This window comes from Paramisgurnus dabryanus, chromosome 9, assembly GCF_030506205.2.
Source record: "Paramisgurnus dabryanus chromosome 9, PD_genome_1.1, whole genome shotgun sequence".
NCBI classification, from domain to species: domain Eukaryota; kingdom Metazoa; phylum Chordata; class Actinopteri; order Cypriniformes; family Cobitidae; genus Paramisgurnus; species Paramisgurnus dabryanus.
In genome coordinates, this window is record NC_133345.1 from 24,016,729 (window position 1) to 24,033,967 (window position 17,239).

General features: G+C 37.7%; 1 protein-coding gene across 1 annotated transcript in view; it reads left to right on the forward strand.

Annotated features, from left to right (window-relative positions):
- igf1ra (insulin-like growth factor 1a receptor) overlaps nt 1–17,239 on the forward strand; it is a 98,733-nt gene that overhangs the window by 50,905 nt on the left and 30,589 nt on the right. Inside the window, exon 3 of the mRNA XM_065283214.2 lies at nt 16,259–16,562. Within this exon, the coding sequence (XP_065139286.1) occupies nt 16,259–16,562 (304 nt within the window). The remainder of the gene's footprint in view (nt 1–16,258; nt 16,563–17,239) is intronic.

Consider the following 17,239-nt stretch of genomic DNA (forward strand, 5'->3'; position numbering starts at 1 on the left):
TTTGCATTTTCGTTACTGCATACCTTATGCTGTTACTCATTTTATATTATGCTGTAACTATACAGTACAGTTGCCCAAAGCTTCGCACTTTTGATTTAAAGATGCTGAAGAGTCTCTCTGGCCCCCCTTCTGGCCAACTCTGGTACTGCATCCCCTCATCCAGCTGAGCCGTGTGTGAGGTCTCAGTCTGCAGGGAGACAAAGGGCATATTTTTGAGTTTAGAGGCCCTGCAGTGGGCTGGAGCTCCGTGTTGCTGCCTTGCCTTGTCAGTGTTACAGTTGAGAAGGGAACGGAGGGGCTGAGGTTGTGTATGTTTGGGGGGGGGTCACTCCATGCTTTTTCAGTGGTCCTATGTTTCCCCTAGCTGTGTTCGTGGCACAACATTGCACAATGGGGACTTTTGTTTGTTGGGGGGTGGAAGCGGAGGCTATTCTGTTTCAATCATTTCTGGAAGTCCTGTGTTTGGGACGTGGTGGGGGCTTAATGCTTTCCTGTGGCTGTCTGTTGTTCTCTCTCTCTCTCTCTCTCTCTCTCTCTCTCTCTCTCCATCTCTCTCTCTTTCTCTCTCTCTCATGTTGCCTCTTGTCTCTGTCTTAAAGAGTAGTTCATCCTCAAATTACTGATAAATGTGTCATTTATTTAACCTCATGTTTTTCCATGACTGGTGAATTTTTCAGTTTCATTGTAGGGTGAACCACTCTTTTAATTTGTGTATACATGTGTTGGGTGCTTACTGTCATGTCTTCAACTTTGCTCTCTAAGACAATGTTATTATGACATTCTCCGAGACAAGGCAGCATGTTGGGGGTCTTTTGGGGGAAGGGACGTGGGGGCCCTGCATTTTTGGACTCAAGCCCCGCCCCCTATCAGCCGCTTGATTCCTCCTGTTGTGCTTCAAGCACATTTCACCTCTTCCCTGCGTTGAGCTCTAGCAAATGCTCCTTCCTAATCTGACTAAGGGCTAATCTGTTTGGGGGTCAGGGGGCAGACAAGGCTTAGAGCCACCAGACTGGCTGACTCACTCCATCAAACAGCCGCCTGCCCTCCCTCCATCTATCCATCATGGTCCGTGCATTGCCAGACGAGGGCCACCTGTCTGCTTTAAAGATCAATGTTGCCAGTGGTTGACGTCTGACTAAATCAACCAACGATTATCCCTCTCTCTCTCTCTCTCTCTTTTTGTCTCTTTCTTGCTCTCCCTGTACATGTCACATTATGGTTAGAGGTATAAAAAAAGGATATGAAATTACATTTGTGCACCAAGTTATTCTTTTTCTCTCTTTCTGACCACTGGAATGGTTTGACTTCCGAAAAACAGGCTCCGAAATGAGATGAGAGAGTGAGAGAGGCAAACAAACTCTGAAAAGAGGAGGTGAAAGAGGAGACTAATGATGTCACCATCAGCCAATAAGCAATGTGCACCAAAGAGCATTTAGGGCTGTCAGCTGTCCTGTTCTATCCTCATCATAGTTCACATGCACACACGGTGGCTGTGTTCAGTATTGAATACTAACTTGCTACTTGCTTTATGCAGTGATGTAGAGTTATAATAGCATAAATATTTCTTCTATACTTTTGGTAGTCAAATATAAAAAAAATCCTGATCTATACAAGTGGTGTTTTAAAATCATCATGTATTCAGTTCGTTGGTAAAGTTGCATTGTGTGTGGCATGCAATATTTTGTCCAGTGTTCATAATGCATTTCACCATTCACTCTGGCCTAATGTCTTTTAATTTAAAGCTTTCAAATGGTTTATTGATTGTCTGGACTAATAATACTTCAAGTCTTCTGTTGATTTGATGAGGTGTAGTTACTGGTATTTAACACGTACTGTGACAGGGTTTGACATGGTATAAATGTCCATAAACGGTACTATATTTCACACTTGAGTACACATGTGCCACTGTATTCCCTTATTTAGCCGTGAAGTTAATAAGGACGATCTATTACAAGTCATTGTTTACCACTCTTAAACAGCTGCTTAGTGTAATCAAATCTTTTTAATCCAATCTGTAAGCCTAGTGGGGTTGTTCATCGTCCTTCTTAACTATAGGGGGTAATAACGGAGTATTACATTCACAGCTTCCCCGCTGTTTTTACGGGTTGCATGTTGGTGACACATCCAACCCCATAATCAGAAGAAATTACATTTTGCTTGATTCTTATGACCGATAATATTTTTACAGTGTGACTGTGAAAGGACCCTTTGCCGAAATTCTCATTACACTCTATAAAACAGTAATTTATTAATGTATTATCATTATAGTGAGTATTTTAGTGACATTTAGATCATGGACATTGTAAAGATTATCTTGAGATTCACCCATGCCAGTTAGTCAGATGAGGCTATTCATGTTTCTTATCTGTTTGACATTTTTATTACACATAAGTGCTTTTGAATGCTTACTAGGGTTGGGTATCGGTTGGGTTTTATTCGAACTTTTTTTATTACCAGGAACTTTTTTATAATTAAAAAAAAAACAGAAATCAGGCACCGAATTTTTCATTCGTATTCGGTCTGGTTACTACCGTTTACGTTAGAACCGGTTCCCTATGGCACCGATTTTCGGTACCCAACCCTAATGCTTACCCGACCTGATATCACAGTGTCATCTTGTAACATACATTGTAACATAAATAACATTTTAAAGTAATGAAAGCCTTTTTAATGGTTTGTCACTCTGCAAAATAAGGCCATGTTTATATTAATGCGTTTATGTTTTAAAACTCATTACTTTTGCCACTTTTACGCCTTTTTATTTAGACTGAGTAAAATTGAGCCTGTGGCATTTGGCTTCAGGTCTGAATCTGTGGTTCTATGTCTCACTTATAAAAAAAGACAGAATCTCATCAGTTAATTTTACATGAAAGCTCAGAAAAACAAAGCTTTAAAAGGAAGAGGAGAGGTCGCGCTTCCTCATCTCACTTAAACCAGCTGCTGCCTCTAAGGACGATTGTACCGCAGGTCTTGTCCCTCTTGGAGAACAAAAAAGGGCCACACACGCAAGCTCTCTGCTCCTCTCCCAAAATAAATAGAGAAAGGCAGCAGAGGAGTCTGTATATGTGTGTAGTGCCAGATGCTGAATGATAAGTAGCCACCAGTCTCCCTCTTCAAGTTAGGGATGCTAGCCAGACCAGTAGCAGACAGACACTCTATGAGACGACCCGAAACTAGACAAGGCAGGACAGTGTCGAGGAAAACCAGGGAGTAATGCAGCAGCCCCAGGCCCTGTCAGCAAGTTTTTACTAAATAGATAAAGGGAGGGACTGCTGAGGGTTTTTGGCTAGGTTAGTGAGTGGATTATGCTTTGCCCTTGACAAATCCATCTTAAGATTCACCTGAAACAAACAAGCACAGTCATCTGGCGTTTGGTGTCTCTTAATATTGATGAATGTCTCCCTCGTGATTTTTCTGGTTTATATTCAATTTTTTGCAATACCAGAATGCATACAGTAAGTTATTGAAATTGAACAAATGGTCTGTTAAAAGATGTGCTTATCCTCCTAAATTTTATTTTTTATTCTATAATAATTGAAATTTTTGAAACCCTGCACATATACATGTATTTGTCTAAATACATATAGTATAAATATTTTTTTTATTCTAAATACATATAAAAGCAAGGCAAGTTTTTTTATATAGCATGATTTTTGAAAAGGGAGTCAGGCCGAGTACCAAAACACACTTGTAGCCAATCAGCAGTAAGGGGGGTGTCTACTAACCAACATTGTTGCCTGGGTTGCGTGTGTGGGTGGGTCTATTAAAAAAAGGTCTAGATTCTATTGGGGTAGGGGCGTGTTTGGTTAGGTGATTTCAAATGTCAACATTGGCTTTCAGAGATCATGCACCCCGCCTTTAACACATACACAAAGGTAATTCAGAGTGCTTTACATAGAAATGATCTACAAAGAGAAAAAGGTACATAAAAATACCTGTAAAAATAAGAAATATTTAAAATCACAAATGTTCAATAACCTATAAAATTAACAAAAGTAAAAATTCATGACAAATATTTTTTATATTCATAAACGTGCTTTCATTGATTTTTTTTCCTTCAGTAACTGGGTGACACTGTTAAATGGTTGAACTGGTAAAGTTCAACCAAGGCTGTACATGGTGTAAAAATTATGAAAACTAGTGCTGGGCATAGATTAATCTCATACAAAATGAAAGTAATTTTTTGCATAATATATGAGTTTGTGCTGTGTGTAATTATGTTTATATAAATACACACACATTCCTGTGTATTTAAGAAACATTTACGTGTGTGTGTGTGTGTGTGTGTGTGTTTATAAATATATTTATTTATTTGTATATTATATATATAAATTATATATATATAAATAAAACATTTCTTAAATGTATATGTATGTGTGTTTTAATATACATAATATTTACACACAGTGCAAACTCATATATCATGCAAAACATTACTTTTATGTTGTATGAGATTAATTTATGCCCAGCACTGAAAACGTAATGAGAAAAGTAAATTAAATAAAAATCTGTTCATGTCAATATCATGCTGATGGAAACAGTCAAGAATGTCAAGATCTCTAAAATATAAAAAAAATCTCTAAAAATAAAATACAGGTTAATTTGATATTTCTATTTGATATTTTTATATTTCTAATTCATGGGATGTGTGCATCTAATGCTTTTATTAAACAGGCAATGAAAGAGCCATATGCGCATACTGACCATGTGCCATGCACATTTGGAGAGATGCTATCCGCCCTCTGTCAGATTAGCGGGTCATAAACGACCTTGTCAGTTTTTGATTGTAAAGCTGTCGCATTGGTTTATCTAGGTTCAAGGAAGAACTGTGCTTTGACTCCATCATCTACTTTAAAAAGTCAGGCTACATTTTTATGCCTTGGTAATTGGATAACTGTCTCCTTCAATAAATGCAAAATGTAGACATTTGTCTTTGACTCCCAGATGTTTTGCAAGAAAAAGTGTGTATTGATATGTTTTACCATGCCAGGATGAAGAGTCTGCTGGTGGTATTGAAGTTGTTCCACAAAGCTCATGATGACTGTCCACAAAAACAGGGCCTGACAGAGGCAATCCCTGAAACCGAAGACTTCCAATTTAGTCTGATAGGAAACAAGACTCTTGCTGGGACTGTGCACATGAGATTGTGTGTGTAGTAATGGTGTGTTTGATTGCATGTTACAATGAACCTTGATGGTTGTCCAGATTTGCACGCAACCTCGGCAGGTATTTTATGATATATACTGTAAATGATATATATAGAGAGAGACTGAAGCAGGTGTATGGATTTGTGAATTGAGTCTGTGGCTCCCAGACAGGAGTGGGGTATTTTCTATAACCCCCCCTTCAGCCAGGGAGCGAGCAACCTCGGGGCTGCCAGGAAACACAGTGCATTTAATGAAGCAGATCTGGGAAGTGAAGTATTTTTAGCAAACTCTTTTACTGAGAGGAAACACCTCCAAAGCAGTGGAAAACCAAAATATAACTTGCGCCTCCCTCGCTTTCTGAATCAGACCGTGGCTCGTGTCGTTTTGATTTTCGAGAACTGCCTGGTTTGTGGGAGCATATACTGGCACTGCATGTTTATATATACATAGACTGTACAAAGATTTGAATATTTTACTCAACATACCAGTTTCAGACACGGATATTCAGGAAAAGTGCTGAATCCAAAAAAAATCCACAGCAAAAAATAAAACAAGCACAGTCTGTGATATTTGAGCCAGATACAGGTGATATCAGTCTGAATCACAGACTGAATTGCTCAGCAAGTCACTTCCTATATGAATCAGCTTAAATGACTCACTTGTTCACTAAAATGCAGGTTCGGATAGTATGATATGTCCAACTAGAGCTGCGAACAGTCACCATTTTTGTCCTTTATGAAAACAATGAAAGTTTTTGAAAGTGAAAGGAATGAAAATCTGACAACATCATAGTTTACCTTGATTTCAAGGTCACTGTAAATAAATTTGTGGCATTGACCAAGGTACAAAAGGTTGAATGTCCTTGCTTTCGTTGACGCACAAGATGCTCATGAGTTGGAACATTCACAGATCATGTTGGTATAATGGGATCCTCAGGTTTCATCCAACTTTTCAAATCAACTTTTCAGATTGACATTAATATTTGTAATTTTTTACTACTGAAATTCATCAGACACTTATGTTGGAAAGTTTTGCATTGTCATTAGTGCCAGGCAGCTAGGTTTAAAATCTTAACATTGTGTACTGAAGTAAAGATTCATATGGCTATTAGTTCTCTCAGTTCTTTTTCTGGCAGACCATAACAATTCAATTGATATGTTCAATGCTTTTCAAAATACATCTAGTTCCAAAGCAGCTTCACCAAAAATAGCACCTTAAAAATCTGGTGGTAACGAATACTGCCTAAGATTTTTAGTACATGATGAAGAAGCAATCGTAAAAGCAGACAGCAGGTGTGCATCAACCAGTCATCACCGCCTAGATCATCAGGCATGTGGCTTTGAGTGGAGGAAACGTTCATCTCTTTATGTGTAATGTTGTGGTTGTTCAGGGTGTCTTAAATGATCTGCCCTGGGTTCCCAAGTGGGATTGTGTTTCCGGATAAGGATGTGGCTTAATGTAACCAGGGGTTCGACCGCAGGTCCGCTTGGGGTCCTGTGGCTGTAAAGAATAATACTAACAAGCTGCTCCTCAGAGCACCAGGTCCCTAGTAGCCTGAGAGTTGTTAAGTGCACATGCTCACGTGAGCATTCATTTCATAAAAACACATTTATGCAATTTTGGTAAAAGGATGTTTAAATATCTTGTGTCATTTTTTTGTATACGAAATTGTTAATAAATGACCTAAACAGAAGCTTTTCTTGACCTAACAATACTTAATTTTAGTACATCGAAGTACAAACCAAAACATCAATTTTTAGCGAGATATCTAAAAATATGAAAGTTAAAGAATATTTGCCTGCTTTCTAAATGTTAGTAATTCAATAAAATAATTTTAATATATATTAGGATATTTGTAGTACTGACTGTTCTGTGTTTTTGATGGTGTTTCATCCAACAAGCACTTGCAGTCTAGCCAGTGGCTGGAATATGTGCATATGTAATTGCTATGGTTACAACCCCGCCCTCCAATTCCCCATACCAGCGAGGACTTGTTTACCACTTTTCTCCTTCAGTCATCTTGGAACCAAAAACCCTGGTCTCCAATTGGCTCACTTCTTTCAGGACTTACTATCACTGCGCCGTACAATTACGCATAGTGTGACAGTTTTAATATCATTTATGATTGCTTTTAATCATAGCTGCTGATGTTCTTGTTTTAAGAATAAAATTGAAAATCTATAAAATGTGTTAATACATTTGAAAGATTACTGTGAATTGATCCGTATAGGCTATATTAATTTAGTGGATCAATAATTGGTGTATTTTATTTACTTTGTCTCTGTTTTATTGACTTTGCAAACGCTTTCTATAGGTCACGTGCTTTCTGACCATACAGTATTATGAGTCGGAGGTAACACACAGGGATAAGTTATTTTTAACCTGGTATTTTTCAGACTTCATGTACTACTACTGTAGGCTACACGCTGAATGATGCAGCTTAGCGATTTCAACTTTTATCTGAAGGAAAAAAAACTGCTTACCTGGGAGCCACCTTGACAAAAAAATTGGTTTGTATGATGTAATTTAAAATCATGTGCAAAATAGTACATGAAAAGATGTTTGTAACTGTATGCTTCTTCTTTTGATAGCATTTACTTTGCATTTAAGTTTTTATCAAAATGTTTCATAACACCTCATAAGTCTAATTTCGCGCAGAATCACCCGCTTGTGTAATTTAAAGAATTATTTACAGAAACAAATATTAATTCATACTTAAAATAAATTTTTTTGTATGTTTTTGTCGTTGCCTATTAAATCAGTGTTAAGCTTTTCTAAATAACATCTTAGTCCTCCATTCCACACATCCGTGACTGCAGTCTGGATGATTATTATATTGCTGATAATAATGCGGAAAGCCATGTCCGTGTCGTCTTCATTGAGAGATGTGAAACGCGCGTGCTCGCAGAAGCGTTGCATTCAGTACAAGCATCTGTCTGTCGTAGTGTGCTCGCTCTTGGAAGATTTGTTTTGCGTCATAGAGGGGGCATGCGGTATGCAGCCCACAACGGGGCCTCTCGATCTTTACAAACATTTCTCGGCCGTCTGTGCGAGGCACGTGCATGCGGAGCCCCAGCAACACCAGTGGCCTCGCGCGTATCTGTCATGATGAGATCGAGTTTTTCTCCGCTGTGGTGTGATACAGTGGATGAATGTTATATAAATCATCAAGGGTTAACCTTTTCATCCTTACGCGCGCATTTGCTAATAAAGTGTGACGTATGAACGTTGCGCTAGGCAGGATGTTTTTTCAGCTCCGAGGTTCACAACCGAAGCACCATCGCCAAACAGCACATCATGCATTAATAAAATGTCTTTGTTAAAACAAAACAAACTCTGTCTGCACCAATAAAGCAATCTTTGAGGCATATCATTTTCAAACAAAATATCTTGAGCACATCTAGGTGCCATGCCCAGTGTGTGTTATTTTCTGAACAGTGTCCCAAAATGTGTCTTTGTTGTTGGAGCAAAGCCCAGGAGGATTAACATTCTACTCCCTGTTTTAAACATTCTAGTTATTCTTCACATAGCCTGCTGAGATAAAGCTTTAAGATGCAGTGGCATCCAAGTGTGTCAGTGGGTTCATGTGAGAATAATAACTCCATTTTAAAGTCAATCTTTATTCACTGCATAAATCCTGAAAATATTGCATTTAATGTTTTCTATAAAACAAGCCCATTTGTCATCTCAAGTTCTAAGGAGGACACGAGTGTGCTGTTCATTTCATTGTGGTGATTTGGACTGCAGCATTGACGGTGTCTGTGCAATATCTTAAGACAGCTTTACAGAGTGGGCAGTGTGTACATGTTTGTGTGTGCGTTTTCTGCAGAGCTGGTGGTCAGAGAGGTCACCAAGCAGTCGCCTCCCTCATGAATGCTTAAAGGAGTAGACAGGGATAGTCATATCAGGGTTGTCACACCATGCATGTGGCTGTTTGGTTCTTGCATGCATATGGGTAAATAAAAAATATACAGCTTTATACTAAATCACACAACCAACATTGTAAATGCAGTTACATGGCATGTTGTAACAAACAAGGTCTGCAGTAACCTTTATATTAACAGTAGTTTAAAGATGCCAAAGAATGCATTGAAACACTTTATTGACTCTATTAAGTGCAAAAATAACCCAGAGGTGTTCATTTAAAACCCTGGAATTTGTCCCCAGAATGAAATGCTATATTATTACCTTATTTGAAAGGGTTATGAATAATAAGCTCTTTTCTGATTGGCTGTTTCTCAGAGCGGCTCATTTCAGTAGCTGTGTGTGTTTGAGCCTGTTTTAGACGAAGATACAGATTTTAAAGAATAATTATATTTCTTTAATTATTTGGAGATTGGAAATGGACATTTCTAAGTGGTAAGTTTGTGTTTTTTTTTAAATGGCACCTATGGTCCGATTCACGTTTTTACATTTCCTTTGGTGTGTAGGTGTGTATAAGTACATGTTAACACTATGCAAAAGGTACAAACGCCAAAGTAAACAATGACACGAGTTATTGTTTCCAATGTAAATCTCTTTTCTTGGACTACAACAAACACACAGATTGTAGGCAACAGTTTACTTCCTGGGATTGGTGATGTAGGCAAGACTGACATTATCATAATTCCTTCCGCTTCGGACTTAAAAGGCTGTAAATTAACTCCTATTAGCATTGCATTGTGAGCGAATTTTTCAAACATGGTAAGGAGCGTCTCATTTCCGGCTTACGTCAGAGGTATTCGGGCCAATCACAATGTACAGATAAGCTGGCCAATAAGGGACACAGCACTTTTCAAATCAATGAGTTTTGTACAAAATCAGTGCGTTTCAGGAAGAGAGGGAAATCTGGAGCTACAAAAATTTACAGTATGTGGAAAATAATGTGTTTTTTGAAGCATAAACCACGCAAACACATTGTATTATGCAAAATACACAAAATAAGATTCTTTTTTAGTAATAAAATAGATGCACTTTAAGTATGGACCTGCAACACGTAACTGTAATGTAAATTGTAGAACTTCAGCCTATACATTAGCATATAGCATTATCTAGCACGGCCATTCCCAAACTGCATAATATATTTTTTTAAGAATATGTTTTAGAATCTGTTGTACTGATGCGATGACCAGTTATAGTTTTAGTGCTAGTAAGCCTATTTAGAGGTGCAGATAAATTCAGGACTTTGTGTAGACATATTTTATTATGAGGTGGTCCGCGAAAATTCTTGATTACAAATAGTGGTCCACACACACAAAAAGTTTGAAAAGATCTAGCATATAGCGCAGTATAACTCAGGAGTCACAACTTGTAATTTGTAATTAATGTGTAATTTAATGTTGGGGCGTACATAACAACGTCACAGTCGGTGTTATGTTGAGATTAACCTGCTTTCAAGCATTTTTTTTTTTTTGCCTGCACAAGGCATATAAAATCCAGGTTTAATATAATTATGAGATAAGGAGCATCAAAGTTGGATTTCAATCATTGACACAACCCTACTTAGTCAATATTAAACATATCAAGGTTATGTTTTTACCGTATGAAGAGTTTGGTTCCAAAACGCAATAAATCCATTTTGACCAAATTTGGGTAAAAATGTGTTTTCTATACCAAGAAAGTGACAAGATGAAAACCACTATTTTCTGTTACAAACTTTCACATAGCATCTTTAGGTTGTAAAAACATAAAAATTTCAAATCCATAACTTGATTTTTAAAGATTTATTATAAAAACGAATAATTTTTTTCACAAAATGCAATAACTCCATGACAAGTTTTTTTTTTAAATTCTATAAATCTATTGAATCAATGTATAAATGTGCATTTATTTTTGCCATTTTATATTCATTTAGTTGAACAGTTGTACACACTGATAAAAAAATAAACATAAATGGCATTAATCAAAACACTTACTTTGTCATATTAGCAACACTGTCATTACTGCGCTGTTATACTTGACGTCGTCGCTTAACATTTTTCACAGCGATCAGCTGTGATTCTCGTTGACTTTGAGTAAAATTATGGAAAGTTTTTCATAAGATCCCCTGGGGTCAATGTGTTAGCATGAGAGAAGCTAGATGCTGTCGGGAGAACAAGCGATCGTCTCCTCGGGTGCCTCTCGCATAAATTATTAAATGTTGATGACATACGTTTCTTTCCCATCACAGAAAACCACAGGTTTATCAATGCTATTAAAGTATTATTTTGTTTTTGTTTGTTGATCACGAAGTACATAGTAGATGAGGAAAACTAGGACTCTGTGTTTACATTGCGTGGAATGGTGCGCTGTAATGTTTTGGAGCGGATTTATTGCTTTCTGTAGAAAAGGAGGAGTGCCGTTTATTGCGTTTTGGGGAAAAATGGAGAAAAGATGACAGAATAACACGGCGGATATTGGATTTTGGGTAAAATTAAGAATTTACTTTTAAATACTGACCTGGCAATACTGATTTTGGCAGTAACTCATTTTTTTCAAAAATGGCGTTTATTGCGTTTTTGAACCAAAATCTTCGTATGTTGTTCTTTACATTATGATTTCAATAAATCACAAAATGACTTTTTCACAGACAATGTCACATATTATGAGCATCCTAACCTGTCTGTTGAACTTCACAGTGAACTTTCTTGTTGGGTACTATGGCCTTCTTGTGAAATATTGGAAACCCACCACATGCTTTGCATAGCTGACTGTATAGAGCCCAGCCACGTGAAAATAGATGCAGCTCACCCACAGACTATAAATAAGACCACTTGATATTGTCTGTTTGGTCTCCATAGTAAAAGCATATTGTAAATGGTGTTTGTTTTTCTCATCTTTTAATCGTTATACTTTTTCAGCCCTAACTGTATTCCTTTCCATTGGAAGACATGCATGTCTGGAATATTTTATCATTAAGGAATCTTTGGAATTGATGTGGAGTGCTGTAGTGTGAGTTTGCCTGGGGTGCCCCCTTTTGGTAGCATTCCAAGAAATGAATAACTTCCTGAATCCTTTCCCCACTCACTACAGCTGCATATGTAAACGGATTAGAGCACTGCAACTAGGAATCTTTTGTTTAGGTTTAGCCCTTAGAGCTTGAAAGTAATTCAATTCTCAACTAGTTAGTGGACGGAAAAATATTTAAAGAGTTAGGCTGAAATTAGAGGAAGAAAGTGTGCTACTATTAATAGGTTATAAAAGGGCCATGTGACTATTTAAGGAAGTGCCGTTCTCATTTACAAGTCTATGTTATGGTTATGTACCGCTGCATGATAGAATATATCAAATGCTGCGGTTATAATTTAGGGTGAGCAGCATTATGGGTACTCTTGGGAAAGATGAGCGGGTGGAGTAAAGGCATTTTTTTCAAGGTTTGCATATGCCTTATGGCTACTTAAAAAGATATTCACAGTTCATTGTTGTTGTTTTTTACTAAACCTAAGAATTAAACTAAAGAATGTAATGTTAGTTTCAGCAGTTGCTTATGTGTGACAGAATGTGCAGAAGAATGCTAAGCATTTGAACTGGCAGGAGGAGGAAAAGTCCAATTAAGTCTCTGCTGATGTTTGCTCCAACATGGAGAACAGGGAGTGTTTACTGTTAAAACACATTTGTAGGCAGATCAGTCGGACAAACAGCCTATGATGAGGGTGAGGATAGACATGATGAAATTAGCAGTGACGTGCCTTTGAGAGGCTTTAGTTTAGTTAAAAATACAAACAAGAAAGGGAAAGTGGCCTTGAGATGAAAAGGGACGTGGTGTTCTTGCTTTGGAGAGAGTGGTCGGGTTGTGCATCTTACTGGCTAGTTACATTGTTGTACCTTCAGGACTCTGGTTTGAGAAAGCAACACAATGCTATATTCATGGCAGTAGAGATGGGGCACAGTTAGCATCAGGTGCGCCTTGTCATGCATTGCCAACAGGGTTCCATCGTCATCCTTTTGTCATGAACCTGGACCCAAGCCAGCCATCAGAGGGACGTTGTGTTTTTCCATCACATGAACATGACGAATTGCATCTCTTGATTCTTGAAATTTTGTAAATATTCTAAATGCTTATATTTCCCCTTTAATGACACGCTGCAGAATATGAGCCCATAAATTCCTACGTACTGTGGATGTTTTTGGCTGTGCCCCCCTGTGCCGTCGGGCGTAGAGCCAGGACTCTGTTGCTGAGCGACCAGGAGTGGTGTGCTATGAGGCTTAGTTGCCTCTTCATGTTGAGCCGATGGCGCTGGCTGTCTAGTTAGTCCCACCTCGGGCGACAACCCACCCAGGCAGCTCCATCAACAGTGTCTGGACATATGCTTTTCATAGACCTGACAGTTCATGATTCTTGGACTGGAGTTTCTAAGGTTATTTAAGGGGAGACCTATTTAACTAGACCAGAAAAACTATAATTAAGAACCAAGTCTGCTTTGAATTCACACTTGAATTCAAGTGGATCTGGTTATGGACTACTAAAAGACTGAAGTATTGTCAATTTTTTTACATGTACATGAGATGCATAATGATTCATTACGATTTATCTATAGCAGAAAAAAGTTTTTATTTACATAATATATGTGTGTGTACTGTGTATAATAATTATGTACACTGAAAAAAATTATTCATTCAATTGACAATTTTTTTTTATTTAAGTGGTCGCAATCAATTTATTTAAGCTACATTTAAACAAAAAAAGTAGAAAAACAAAAAACACTTTTGTTTAAATGAAGCTTAAATAAATTGATTGCAACCACTTACCTTAAAATAATTGTAAATTGGATGAATCATTTTTTTCTGTGTATATATAAATATGCACACATGCATGTATAATTTTAAGAAAAAATATTAATATATTAAGTATTTATATTTATATATAATATAAATTATACATAAATATACAAATGTAAATACACATGTTAACATTTCTTAAATATATACATGCATGTGTGTGCATTTATCTATACAAAGTTATTATACACAGTTCACACACAAAAAACTTTTATTTTGCTATAGATCGCGATTAATCTTTATGCATCCCTAATGGGTGGGTCTGCATACAGTGTGCGTTGCGCAATTTTCACCATCAGAAGAGTGCATGCGTACTGTACACACAACACCAGATTTTTGCGTACATTGTATGCACCTACGCGCATGTACCTACAGGGGAAGATAGTATGTAGCCCAGGAGATGCATTACATTTTGTTGCAGTGCGCATGCGACGAACGTCTGTCTACACGTACAAGTCAAATAAACTATACTTTGCAAGGCTGTGCATTCAACCGTGCGTGTACGTTAGCGTACAGGCGTACAACAAGTGTTTATTTATACAATACCAAAAGTGCAGGCAAACAAATCCAAGGGGTAATCCACAAACGTAATCCAAAATGCAGGCAAGGGGTCAAAACCATAACAAGAAACAAAACATGAACATGAAACAAGGCAATGAAACGATCGGTAATGCAGCTGTTACAACAACAATACTTCGCAGTTTGATGTGGAGATTGAACCGGTTATATAGTGACAAACAGGAAGTGGAATGTGAAGTGAGACATGACATGATATCAAAATAAAAGACCAGAGACATGACTTCAAAAAAAAAAAAAAAAAAAACTAAACAATAGAATACAAGACAAAATCATTACAACAGGCTATACTCCGGGCTTTAGTTTTAAAAAATACAAACGTTTTTGAAGATTACAATCTTTTCATAAGTACAATCAAATTTGCAATAATACCATGCATTCAATCCTATATGTATTCTATATATTTAACACGTTGCCTGTTTTTTTTTTAATAAAATTGAATCAAATCAAATTAAACTTTCTAGAGTTCATGCTCCGTACAGCTCCTACAATTATTGCCTCATTTTTGGAAATATAGAAAATGAAAATCAAATGTTTTTGTTTAGATTTACATTTATGCGTTTTACATTTTTATTTAAAGCAACTTACAGTGCATATCCATTTTTAACAGGATATGCTTTTCCTGAATTCAAACCAATGACCTAACGCAGTCCTCTATAAATTGAGCTACAAAAACAAATATCTGTTAGTTACGTAGTTTTGTCAAATGTCTCACAGGTCATTTACTGTGTTGGCTGGTACCCACCACTGTACAAAAATGACCCACATTTTGATAGTGGTGGGTTTAATTTCACACCCTGGTGTCACAGTGCAAGCTCTATGTTTTTTCTCTCCTTTGCCTCTCGTATGACTCGGCCTGTTTTCCATTGCTCATTCAAGACAAGTGATTCCATTGGAATTCTTATTGATCCCACATTTGCCAACAATGTGGAAGGATCCCTTGACTCTCTTTAGCAAACCCAGAGTGCGTTCAACATGGCCTGTTGCTGAAAGCCTAATTTAAAACACGCTCCTATTTTTTTCTTCTCTGCACAAAAGTTGTACTTTCTCACGCTTTTAACACAAGCCGATCTCTATTGCAAATAGGCATATGGAGTGATTCAGGTTACAGTACATCATGATGTCAGGAACCTTTCCACAATGAAACCCAATTGTTTGTCAAACTCTGATTACAGAAAAGCCTCCGAGCTGACTTATTTGTTTGTATAAAATGGCAGTATAAAGGCTTTGTTTGAAAGGAAGATATGTAGACAAAGAACAGTTACAAAATTGTTTATGCCATGTACAATGCATCTGAACATCCATCGGCACATCCTTGTTTTGTTACCACACTTAATATCCGCTGTATAGATGCTTCTTCTCATGACCCACCCAGCCCAGCTTAAAACCCACCACCACAGATGGGCCGTGGTTTTTACTTGACTAGATGTTTCCCAAGCTAATAGTTCATACTTCAATCCATCTGCTAGCTAGACTTTTTGGCTTCATTCCTTTTTCAACTCGTTCTTTGCCTCTAAATTCCCTTTACAGTCTCTAACAGTAATTATATTTATCTGTAGTGAGTCCAGAACTGCAGTTTACCAACAAGGCTGGCACAGGGCAGCGCCAAGCCCTGCCTGCTTCCGTCCTCTCCATACTCCGACTCATAGCCATCCTCAGACATTTTTTATTTAACAATTAACTGACTTGAACACTGACTTACTCTGGAACACACACATAGACTTTATTGTCCTCTATAGCATACTCAACCTTGCCTCAATAGCACTAACCTATAGCATATTTGTGTTTTCCTCCTCCAGTGTGTCTAGAGAAGTGTGAGAAGAGGGCGTGCACAGATTCGGGTGAGTGCTGTCATCCTCAATGCCTGGGCAGCTGCACCAAACCAGACAACGATATGGCGTGTGCAGCCTGCCAGCATTACTTTCACGAGGGCCGTTGTGTTGAGCACTGCCCACCAGGCACCTACAAGTTCGAAGGCTGGCGCTGCATAACCATGGACATGTGTGCCCACGTTCACCTTCCCAGCGAGGTGGACTTCGTCATCCACAACGGAGAGTGTATGCCGGATTGTCCACCCGGATTCACCCGAAATGAGACTCAGAGGTATGCTCCCCGATTTGGGGTCCAGACCACATTTTGAAAATAAATGTCACACATGACACAATAACTCTTGGTTGTTTTGAGTCTTAAGATGATGAAAGTGATGACTTGCAGTCCAGTGAATGAGTCAGATGTTAGTTAACGGTGCGAGTGAGCAAATCACAAGTTGGATCCAAAAAGATAGCTTATGAGATCAGACCTCATAGGTCTTTTTGGCAGATTTATTCAAAAACTAGCAAGAGATTGCAAGTAGAGAATTTTTCCATAAACTGATAAAGCACATTACCATGGTAAAACACTGTTGTATTAAACGCTTGGCCTTTAGTGACGTATTAATGTAATTTATGTTCAAGATCATGGTTAACCTTATTGGAACAAAACTTAATGTTTAAAGTTTAGGCCTGGTTTTTTAGGGTAAAAATCATAATAGAATTGTGTTAAAAGTGGTTTAAGATGATTGAAATGAAAGTACCCTGAACTTTTGCCATCTTTGGCACTTTTGAAGTGAAATATTAACATAGAAACTGTTATTAATTTAGCACTTAATTTAGTTTTCCATGCCACATTTTACAGTATGTGCCTATTACACATTTTGTTTTCATCTTAAAACTGGTCAGACCTGGTTTCGACTCAGTACTGTTGTAGCGGTTCTCCTTTCACATAAAGGCCAGGGTTCAAGT